We start from the raw sequence: 12,092 nt of genomic DNA on the forward strand, positions 1-12,092 counted from the left end.
CCCTTGGACGGTGAGGAAGGGGTAAGTTAAGGGGCAGGTGTTGCACCTTCTGTGATTGCATGGGAAGGGGGTTGAGGTGTAAGGGTGATTGAGGAGTGATTGAGGGAACGATCCCTATGGAATGCCAGTGGTGGTGGTGGTGTTTGCGGAGGAGGGGGGTGAAGGGAAGATGTGCTTGGTGGTGGCGTCATGCTGGAGTTGGCAGAGGATGATCCTTTGAATGCGGAGGCTGGTGGGTGAAAAGTGAGGACAAGGGGGGACCCTATCATGGGTCTGGGAGGGAGAGGAAGGTGCGAGGGCAGAGGCGTGGGAGATGGGTCGGACACGGTCAAGGGCCCTGTCAACCACAGTGGGTGGAAAACCTCGAGGTTTCCTTTCTGTCACTTGCCATTTCAACACACCACCCTGCTCTCATGCCCAAATGTTCATCCTTGGCCTGCTGCAATGCTCTAGTGAAGCTCAATGCAAACTGGAGGACAGCATCTCATCTTCCGATTAGGCACTTTACAGCCTTCAGGACTTAACATTGAGTTCAATAACTTCAGATCATGAACTCCCTCCTCCATCCTCACCCCTTTTTTGATTCCCTTTTCTCAAAGTCTATGGGCCTAGTGCTGGAAAATGAGATTAGAATAGTTAGGTACTTGTTTGACCGGTATAGACTCGATGGGCCAAAGGACCTTTTACTGTACTGTAGACCTCTATGATTCTAATATATATATAATATATTAGAATTTCTATTATTTTAAAAATTTATTTCCATTCATTGTTTTAGCCTATTTTGATCTTTTCCCCCACACTCCCCTCCCCCTAGTGCCATCTGTCACTTGCTCATCCTGCTTTCTATTCTTAATGTCACCATTAGCACCTCATTTAGCCAGTATCACCACCATCAACACCCCTTCGATTATTTTGTTTATGACACCTTTTGCAATCCCTCCTTTGTCTCCACCTATCACTGGCCTTCTACCCTGCTTCACCTGTCCCACCCCTCTTAAACAGTATATATTTCACCACATCTCGACTTCTCTTTAGTTCTGAGGAAGAGTCATACGGGCTTGAAACGTTAACTCTGTCTTTCTCTACACAGATACTGTCAGACCTGTTGAGTTTTTCCAGCAATTTTTGTTTTTGTTTCAGATTTCCAGCATCTGCATTGTTTTGCTTTGATGCTTCTATCTTATACTCTAATGTTTCTTTACCTAAGTAAGGATATATAGGCCAATGGTCAGACACGCTTGGCTGTTAACTTTGTTTCTCTCTCCCCATGGATGCTGCCTAACCAACTGAGTATTTCTAGCATTTTCTGTTTTTATTTCAGATTTCCAGCATCTGCAGTATTTTGTTCTGATGAAAGGTCACAGACCTGAAATGTTGGCTGAGATTTTCTGGCCCCGACCGTAGTGGGAATCCTTTTGGGTGGAGTAGAAAATTTGACGGATCAGCAAAAAGTCTGTTGACTTCGGGTGGGCCGTGGGACTAGAACTCTTGGCCGTTAACTTTGTTTCTCTCTCTCCATAGATGCTGCCTAACCAACTGAATATTTCTAGCATTTTCTGTTTTTATTTCAGATTTCCAGCATCTGCAGTACTTTGCTTTTGAGAATTTTTTAGAATTACAATTCTAACAGGCATTGGAGAGGTCACACCTGAAGTATTGTGTGCAGCTTTGGTTTCTTTACCTAAGGAAGGATATATAGGCCAATGGTCAGACACACCACACTCTGAAAGCAAGTGACAGATGCTATAGGTCTCTCCTCAACTTCCCCCAGACACTTGTCACACCATGAGCCACTGACCTCACTGGACTCCATCTTTCATAGGAGGGTTTTCAATCTCCCTTCTTCAAGACCTTACCTTGCAATCTTCTCCCAAACTAACGCTTTCTCTCAGATGCCTTCTGCAAAGGTTCACCTCCAGGCTTCGTACTCTCCTTCCGATGTTCCTCTCCCCTGGGTTATCACATGCATTCAAGCTTTCTTCCACGCACTCTCTCTCACTGGTTCAGCTGTCAATTGTATACCACTGCTTCACACACCCATAGCAAAGAGTTGCAGACCTTCAGTTGCCTCTTTGGACCTCCTGGCTTCTCACAAACCTTTAAATTGCTTTGACTCTGCTTCCTGCAGCTTGAAGCTTGGAGCCTTTCTCTGCCCCTCACTTTTAACATCACTTAACAGGGCATTTTCCAGGTTCCTGCCCTTCCTTTGACTAGAAGGTCTTCTTGGGATCTTTCCTGTTCCACCCTCTAGATTTGGGGATTTTCTTCTTGGCTATCTGCCCCTTCTAGGCTGCTTCTGCTCCAACTGAACTCAGAACTGTTGTTTCTTTAGTTTGTTTGTGTGCGCGCATGAGCCTGCCTCTCTGGACCCCTGTTGCTAGGCAACAGCACAGTTTTTTTCTACTCTCGTGTTTGCTTACTCTTAGAGTTTTAAAACTTATTAGAAATACAGGCACCTTTTAAAGTGAAATGAAAACTCACTTGAGCTTTTCTTAACTCAAATACAGAGTTACAAATCGAACTTAAACTTCAAAGGTAAAACTCATTCTTAATACCCACAAATACAAATATAACTTTCTTAAACTGCCTCTATTTCCTAACACTGTGCCTCTGATGCCCATTGCTGTTGTCCCAATCTGGAGTGACAGATTGTTAACTACATTCAGCTCTTGCTCATGTACCCAGTCAATTCAGGCACCAGGAATGATGGAGCTGCGAATGGTCTTTAATCCAAGAGTTTATTAATCATACTAAACCAATCAAAATGAATCACCATCAGGGACACAAAGAAGCTCAAGAGGGATATAAAAAGACTGGGTGAGTGGGCAAGAACAGGGCAGATGGAATATAACATGACAAAGTGTGAAGTTCCACTTTGACATGAAAAATAAGCATTAAATATTTTTAAAATGATGAGAGACTGGAAAATGTTGGTTCTCAGAGGGACATTGGGTGTTCTTGTATATGAATCTCAGAAAGTTAACATGCAGGTACGGCAAGGAATAAAAATGGTATGTTAGGTCTTGTCATAAAGGGATTGGAGTATTAGAGTAAAGAAGTTTTGTTGCAGTTATAAAGGGTTCTGATGAAAGGTCACAGACCTGAAATGTTGGCTGAGATTTTCCGGCCCCGACCGTAGTGGGAATCCTTTTGGGTGGAGTAGAATATTTGACGGACCAGCAAAAAGTCTGTTGACTTCAGGTGGGCCGTGGGACTAGAACTCTTGGCCGTTAACTTTGTTTCTCTCTCTCCATAGATGCTGCCTAACCAACTGAATATTTCTAGCATTTTCTGTTTTTATTTCAGATTTCCAGCATCTGCAGTATTTTGCTTTTGAGAATTTTTTAGAATTACAATTCTAACAGGCATTGGAGAGGTCACACCTGAAGTATTGTGTGCAGCTTTGGTTTCTTTACCTAAGGAAGGATATACTTTCCATTAGAAAGCGTAGCAAGTCCATTATATGGGTTGCTGGGATGAGGGGGTTGTCTTTTGAGAAGGGATGAGTAGACTAGACCTAGACTAGACCTATATTCCCAGGAGTTCAGAAGACTGAGAGGTGATCTAATTGAAGCATAAAACATTTCAAGGGCCTTTCCAGGGTAGACACTGAGAAACTGTTTCCTCTACTGGATAACCTAGAACACAGGGTCACAGACTCCGAATAAATGCTCAGTCGTTTAGGACTGAGATAAGAAATTTCCTCTCTGAGGGATTTAAATCTTTGGAATTCTTGACCCCAAAGAGCTGTGGATGTTCCATCATTAAGTATATTCAAGAGAGAGGTTGACAGTTATTCACTACTAAGGGAATTAAAGGGTATGGGTTAATTTGGGAGGCTCCAGCTCCTATTCATGTTCTCATGTTCTTATGATGCTTTGTTGTTGAACCTCCCCCTCCTATCAGTTTTAAAACAGTGACCAAATCAGCTTGAGAACTGCTAACGCTTGCTGATAATTAATGGTTATCTCTGTGTGAAGATACTGTACAGCAGGTCCTATTGTTACTCTGTTATCTCAAAGGCTATTAGGAACATCTGCTTACGTTCAATTCCCTGTCACTCGAAGAAGCAACATTTTGCCACAGACTTCTTGAGTTTCACATCCTGTCTCTGCACAGTTAGCAATTCATTTACAGGCACAACCCGATGAGCAGTAAATGATCTTTGTGGGACAATGTCACTCCTTGGAACTGAACGTAAACAGATGTTCCTAACTGCATTGAGATAACAAAGTAACACAGGACCTGCTGCACAGTATCTTCACACAGAGATAACCAATAAGTATCAGCAAGTATTAGCAATATTAGAACTGATCTGGTCACTGTTTTAAATATTATTAAAATTTATTGTGTCTGCACAATGAGAGCAAATCCTGACTCTAGTGATTAACTCGCAGCATGGTCAGATGGAATCTGCTGAGAACTGCAGTCACAGCAAAGGTCACTTTTAGTTCAGTGCAGTGTCTCCATTTTAGGCAGGAGGATATTACAGTCCAAATAGTACACTGGTTCAGCAACCAAGCACACACCTGCTAAAACCCAGGTGTGTTTGACTGAGAGCAGAGACTGACTCTGTGTGTGTGTATGTGCGTGTGTCTGTGCGTGAGAGAGACTGTATCTGTGTTCAAGAGTGTTGATTGACTCCCTATATTGTGTGTGCATGTCCGAGAATAGTGTCTCAATCTCCTTGTGTGTGTATGCATCTCTGTATGTGTGCATTTGTCTGTGTGTAAATGAGAGGTGCGTGTGTGAGTCTGTATAGCCTCTGAGTGTGACTGAGTTGCTTTCTCTTCAACAGATACCGATTATCTGAAATGGCTTTTTCCACATTATGTAAAGTCCAATCTCTACCACTTCTGTTACACTCAACTCGGACAGTGCGTCTCCATCTGTAATTACTGGAATGGTGAGTAACAAGATCTTGTGTGAGGATGTATCCAGTGTAAGTGTCAATGAGTTACATACCATCTCTGTTCTCTGACTCTCACTATACACAGAGCACAGAGGCTGTGTGTAACACGTCGACTCTCTGACTGTACACAATGTATTGCACACTCTCTTTGCGCTGTGACAGTGCAGTGTGAGTATTAACATGTTATGCACTGTCTCTGTGTTTTGTCTGTGTACAGTGTGAATGCTGCAGTGTGTTACACATAGTCTGTCTGCTCTGACTGTGTACAGTGAGTGTCAGTGTGTTACTGGGCTCTGACTGTGTACGGCTTGAATGTCGGTGTGTTACTGGGCTCTGACTGCGTATGGCATGAATGTCGGCGTGTTACTGGGCTCTGACTGTATGGCATGTGTGCCGGTGTGTTACTGGGCTCTGACTGTATGGCATGAGTGTCAGCGTGTTACTGGGCTCTGACTGTACAGCATGAGTGTCGGCGTGTTACTGGACTCTGACTGTATACGGCATGAATGTCGGCGTGTTACTGGGCTCTGACTGTGTACAGCATGAATGTCGGCATGTTACTGGGCTCTGACTGTGTACGGCATGAATGTCGGCATGTTACTGGGCTCTGACTGTACGGCATGAGTGTCGGCATGTTACTGGGCTCTGACTGTACGGCATGAATGTTGGTGTGATACTGGGCTCTGACTGTGTACGGCATGAATGTTGGTGTGTTACTGGGCTCTGACTGTACAGTATGAATGTTGGTGTGTTACTGGGCACTGACTGTGTACTGCATGAATGCTGGTGTGTTACTGGGCTCTGACTGTACGGCATGAATGTTGGTGTGTTACTGGGCTCTGACTGTGTACGGCATGAATGTTGGTGTGTTACTGGGCTCTGACTGTACGGTATGAGTGTCGGCATATTACTGGGCTCTGACTGTACGCATGAGTGTAGGTGTGTTACTCGGCTCTGACTGTCAGGCATGAATGTCAGTGTGTTATTGTGCTCTGACTGTACAGTATGAGTGTCGGTGTGTTACTCGGCTCTGACTGTGTAGAATATGAGTGTCGGTGTGTTACTGGGCTCTGACTGTGTAGGGTTTGAATGTAGTAAGAATCCAATCAAGTCCAGTGGGTCTGATTTTGTTTCTTTGTCTGTTTCAGACCCTCACAATCATGACCTTTACCTCAATACCAGTGATTTCCTGGCTTTCCTCAACAACGAGAGGGAAAACCCGAATGCCACAGGTAACACTGAGTTGGATAACAGACTGGGTTTAGCACAGATACTTAGGACTGGATTTTCAGAATAAGGAAGACTCCACAGACCTTTAAAAAGGACCCAGATGAAGTCCCACCCCCATTTCCAACAGATCCAATTTTTACTGGTAGGGAAAAGGGGGCAGGGCATGATTTATACAGGAGGAAAGCCCGAACTCAACAGGGCTATTTGAACTTGTGCTGAGTTCAAACAGACTCCATCTTAGCTGTTGCAAGGACTGAACACACAGTGTGGGAGTCACAAATGGATGGAATAAGCGTGTAAACGCTTTTGAAGGACGGATAATGAATGTCATGATCTCAAGTTGTTTAAATCCCCAGCCCTTTGAACTTAAAAAAAAAACAGGCTGCAGCTATCAGTGAGAGCTATTTAAAAAAAGAAACCCTATGCTGGACTGATTTGATTGACAGGCATAGGTTAGAAAAAATAGCATCCAGTTATGCAGTTTCTATAGAGCTCTTTGTTGACATTTCCTCAAGGGCTATCATTATAATTTGGAAAGCTATAATTATCTCAGCGGGGTGTTCTGAATTCAAAGTTTGATTGACAGTTTAAAGCATCTATTAAAGGATTAGCTGTTTTTGTAGGGTCAGAATAGAAGTTTATTTTTTTATAAGAGATTAACCACTTGAGATTTAAAATCTTTGAATATTTTTTATGAATGAAAGCTTTCTTTCCACTATCAAGTGTACAGGAGTGAGAGCTGTATTAGATTGTTAAAAGGTTTATTTCATCTCCACGTGACCCCTGAGATCTGCCCATTGTGGATATTGGGTGAGTAACTATGAAGTTGGCATGGAGGGTATCAGGGTCCATGGCAGGTAGATGGGGGATCTTGAGTTGGCATGGATAGTATGAGGGGCCAATGGGGTGGGTGTTTGGATTGTATGGGGTGGTGGAGTGGGTAGGGTGAGAGCTAGAGGGCCTAACAACTTCTAAAACAATGGGGCAAAGTCCCAGAGAATCAAGGGCTAGCATCTAATCAGATCACCTTGGCAATCACCCAACCCCATGGACAATTATGTTCCGCCTCTTGGTGTCAGTGGACTCGCCTCTATCCTACACCTAGCCACCCACGCCCCCCCCCCCCCCCCCCCCCCCCTCCCCACCCCCCTCCACCCACCAAGACGGGGTTTGAGGCACTTTTTACCGAGACCGATCTGGCAAGTCAGGGAATTTCTCAACTTCAGCTTCCTGTCTCAGTACCAAAATCCAGTTGTTATTCTTAAATATCAGCTCAGCAGCTTCATTTCAGAACACAAGCCAACATGCAAGAGATACCACATCGTGAGCAGTGAATAGTATAGGAAGTGCAAGTAAATCACTGCTTCACTTGGAAAGAGTGTTTTGAGCCTTGGATGGTGAAAAGGGAGGAGGTGAAATGGCAGGTATTGCATCTCCTGTGCTTGTATGGAAAGGTGCTGTAGGAAAGGGCGGGGATATTGGGGGTGAGTGAGCAGTGGACCAGTGTATCACAGAGGGAACACTGTCTTCAGAATCCTGAAAGTGGGGGGTGGGGAAGATGTGCTTGGCAGTTGAATCCGGCTGATGGAGCTGATTGAGTAAGATCTGTTGAATATGGAGGTTGGTGATGTGGAAGGTGAAGATAAGGTAAACACTTTCATGGTTCTGGGAGGGAGGGGAAGGAGTGAGAGCAAAGGTGCAGGAAATGGGATGAACATTGTCAAGGGCTTTGGGGGTTGGTGGGAGGGGCACTGGGGTGGGGATGGGAGTCCTCAGTTGAGGATGGAGGGAAACCTATCAGAGGTGGCAGTATGGAAGGTTGCATCATCAGAGCAGGTGAAATGGAGGTGGACTAACTGCGACAATGGGATAGAGTCCTTGCAGAAAGCTGGGTGTGAGGAAGTGTAATCAAGGTGGTTGTGAGAGTCAGTGGGCTTGTAGTGAGTATTAGTGGATAGTCTATTCCCAGAAATGGAGACAGAGAATTTAAGGAAGGGGAGGGAAGGATCAGAGGTGGACCAGGAGAAGGTGAGAGAAGGGTGGAAATTGGATAGGATCATAGATGTACCATCAATGATCATCCACCTGGCACGTGAAGATGGATCCCCCATTGCACATTTGTGGATTGATTTCATTTTCTACACCACTTTGTAGTTGCTGTGGAAGGCAGTATTTTTGGGTAAATCAGGGTTTGTGTTGATGAGCTCCCATACTGCCCTGATAGCCAATAGAGAGGAGCAACTATCATTCCATTAACCTGGAGCTGAACACAGCCCCCAGAAGGGGGTGTGAGGGGGGGAGGACAGTGTCTGACCCACAGCCCCACCCAGTGCATAAGACCATAAGTCATAGGAGCAGAAGTAGGCCATTGGCCCATCGAGTCTGCTCAGCCATTCAATGAGGTCATGGCTGACCTGATAATCCTCAACTCCACTCTCCTGCTGTTTCCCCATAACCCTTAATTCCCTTACTGATTAAAAATCTGTCTATCTCAGCCTTGAATATACTTAACAACCCAGCCTCTGGTCCAAGGCTCTCCCTCAAGGGGAAACAACCTGTCAAGCCGCCTAAGAATCTTATATGTTTCACTAAGGTTGTCTCTTATTCTAAACTCCAATGAGGACAGACCCAACCTACTCAACTTCTCCTCATAAGAAAATCCCTCCATACCCGGGATCAACCTAGTGAACCTTCTCTGTATGCCTCCAATGGCAGTATATCTTTCCTTAGTTAAGGGGACCAAAACTGTTCACAGTATTTTAGGTGTGGTCTAACTAATGCCTTGTATAGTTTTAGCAAGACTTCCCTATTTTTATACTCTATTCCCTTTGAAATAAAGGTCAATATTTCATTTGCCTTCCCCATTACCTGTTAAACTTGCATGTTAGCTTTTTGTGATTCAAGCACAAGAACCCCCAAATCCCTCTGTGCTGCAGCCTTCTGCAGTCTTTCTCCATTTAAATAATATTCAGCTCCTCTATTCTATCTGCCAAAGTGCATAACCTCACATTTTCCCACATTATATTCCATCTGCCAAGTTTTTGCCCACCCGCTTCACCTGTCTCCATCCCTCTGTAGACTCCTTGCGTCACCCTCACCATTTGCCTTCCCAGCTATTTTTCTCATCCGCAAACTTGGAGATAGCACATTCACTTCCCTCATCTAAGTCATTAATATATATTGTAAATAATTGAGGCCCCAGCACTGACCCCTGTGGCATTCCACTAGTTACAGGTTGCCATTCCGAAAATGCCCGCCTTATCCCAAATCTCTGTCTTCTATTAGTTAGCCAATCCTCTATCCATGCTAGTATAGTATCCCCAACACCATGGGCTCTTATCTTATTAAATAGCCTTATGTGTGGTACCTTATCAAACGCCTTTTGGAAATCCAAATATATTACATCTACTGGTTCCTCTTTATCTATCCTGCTTGTTGCCTCCTCAAAGAATTCTAATAAATTTGTTAGACATGATTTCCCCTCCATGAAGCCATGCTGACTCTGCTTGATTAGATTATGCATTTCTAAATGCTCTGCTATTACATCCTTTATAATAGACTCCAACATTTTCCCAATGACAGATGTTAAACTAACTGGCCTATTGTTACCTGTTTTTTGTCTCCCTCCCTTTTTGAATAAGGGTGTTACATTGGCCATTCTCCAATCCTCTGGCACTTTTCCAAAATTTAAGGATTCTTGGAAGGTTACTACCAGTGATTCCACTATCTCTGTAGCTACTCCCTTGAATATCCTAGGATGCAACCCATCAGGTCCAGGGGAATTATTGGTCTTTAGCCCCATTAGTTCCTTAGTACTTTTTCTCTAGTGATAATTATTGTATTTATTTCCCCCCCCCCCCACCCCCCACCCCCTTTTGCCCCTTGATTATTTGGTATTTTTGGAATGCTATTAGTATCTTCTACCGTGAAGACTGAGGCAAAGTATTTATTCAACTCCTTTGCCGTTTCCTAGTTCCCCATTATTATTTCATCAGCCTCATTCTCTAAGGGGCCGATGTTCACTTTGGCCTCTCTTCCTTTTCATGTATTTCAAGAAGCTCTTACTGTCTGTTTTTATATTACTTACTTATTTTCTTTTTTTTTGGTCATCTTTTGTTGGTTTTTAAAACTTTCCCAATCCTCTGGCTTACCGCTAATCTTTGCCACATTGTATGATTTTTCTTTCAATTTGATACTGTCCTTAACTTCCTTGGTTTTGATTGTTGGTTTATCTCTTCCTTGCATCCTTCTTCCCCACTGGGCTGTATCTTTGTTGCGAGTCATGCACTATTTTCTTAAACGTCTGCCATTGTTCATCAACCGTCTTTTCTGCTAAACTGCTTTCCCAGTCCACTCCAGCCAAGCCTGCCCTCATTCCATTGTAATTACCCTTATTTAAGTTGAGCACAGTTGCTTCCAACCAAAGTTTCTCCCTCTCAAACTGAATGTTAAATTCTACCATATTATGGTCAATGTTTCCTAGGGGATCCTTTACTCTGAGATTGTTTATTAAACCTCCCTCAATACACATTACCAGATCCAAAATAGCCTGACCCCTAATGCATTCACAATATGTTGTTCTAAGAAACTGTCCTGAATACACTGTGTGAATTCTTGCTCGCCCCTACCTCTGCCAATTTGATTTTCCCAATCTACATGAAGATTAAAGTCACCCATGATTAATGTACTGCCTTTTTTACATGCCCTCATTATCTCCTGATTTATTCTCTGTCCTACAGCATAACTACTGTCAGGGGGCCTATGGACTACTCCCACCAGTGTCGTCTTCCCCTTGTTATTTCTTACCTCCACCCATATGGATTCTACATCTTCCAATCCAAGATCATTTCTTGTTCCATCTTGTACTAACAAAGCTACCCCACCACCCTTTCCTTCCTGCCTGTCCTTTCGAAAAGTCACGTACCCCTGAATGTTTAGTTCCCAGCTTTGATCTCCTTGCAACCATGTCTCCATAATGGCTATAAGATCATACCCATTAACCTCTATTTGTGCCATTAATTCATTTATTTTGTTTCGAATACTGTGTGCATTTAAGTAAAGGGACATTAATTTTGCCTTTTTAGCATTTTTTCCCCCTTTGACCCTATATGCTGCTGTTTTTAAATATTTTTAAACTCTGTCCCTTCCTGTCACACTCTGGGTATAGCTGTTCTGCGAGGCTGGCACATCCTTTTGCTTTGTAAGCCTACATATCCCCTTTCCAGAACCCTCCCCCCGCCACTCACCCCCCCATTGAGTTTAAAGCCCTCTCCACAGCCCTAGTTATTCGGTTCGCAGGGACACTGGTCCCAGCATGGTGCTAGTGAAGTCCGTCCCACCGAAACAGCTCCCTTCTACCCCAGTACTGGTGTCAGTGCCCCATGATTTGAAACCTATTCCTTCCACACCAATCTCTGAGCCACGGATTTAACTCCTTGACTCCATTTACCCTCTGCCAGTTTGCCCGTGGCTTAGGTAGCAATCCCGAGGTTATTACCTTGGTTCTGCTTTTTAATTTAACCCCTAACTGTTCAAATTCTTTCAGCAGAACCTTCTTTCTAGTCCTATTAACGTCATTGGTACCAACATGATGACAACTGGATCCCTTCTCTCCCACTCCAAGTTCCTCCCTAGCTCTGAGGAGATGCCCTTAACCCTGGCACTGGGCAGGCAACACAGCCTTTGGAACTCATGCTCACAGTTGCAGAGAACAGTATTTATCCCCCTAATTATACTGTCCCCTAATACTACGCTCCTGTTTCCTCCCCCCACTTGAATGGCTCCCTGCACCACGTTGCCGTGGTCAGTTCGCTCATCTTCCCTGCAGTCCCCATTCTCATTCACACAGCTGGCAAGAGCCTTGAATTGCTGGACAGTTGCAGGGGCCAAGGCTCCTTGAACGCTACCACCTGGGTCTCCAAATCTGCTTCACCTGCAGTCGCATCCTCCT

The 12,092-nt window shown here is 44.1% G+C and overlaps 1 protein-coding gene across 1 annotated transcript in view; it reads left to right on the forward strand.

The window, feature by feature from the left end:
- LOC144695615 (lysosomal thioesterase PPT2-A-like) overlaps positions 1-12,092 on the forward strand; it is a 42,241-nt gene that overhangs the window by 11,380 nt on the left and 18,769 nt on the right. Inside the window, exons 4-5 of the mRNA XM_078566510.1 lie at positions 4,799-4,906; positions 6,061-6,144. Coding sequence (XP_078422636.1) covers positions 4,799-4,906; positions 6,061-6,144 — 192 coding nt within the window. The remainder of the gene's footprint in view (positions 1-4,798; positions 4,907-6,060; positions 6,145-12,092) is intronic.

This window comes from Cetorhinus maximus, chromosome 21 (assembly GCF_964194155.1).
Source record: "Cetorhinus maximus chromosome 21, sCetMax3.hap1.1, whole genome shotgun sequence".
Taxonomy (NCBI): Eukaryota; Metazoa; Chordata; class Chondrichthyes; order Lamniformes; family Cetorhinidae; genus Cetorhinus; species Cetorhinus maximus.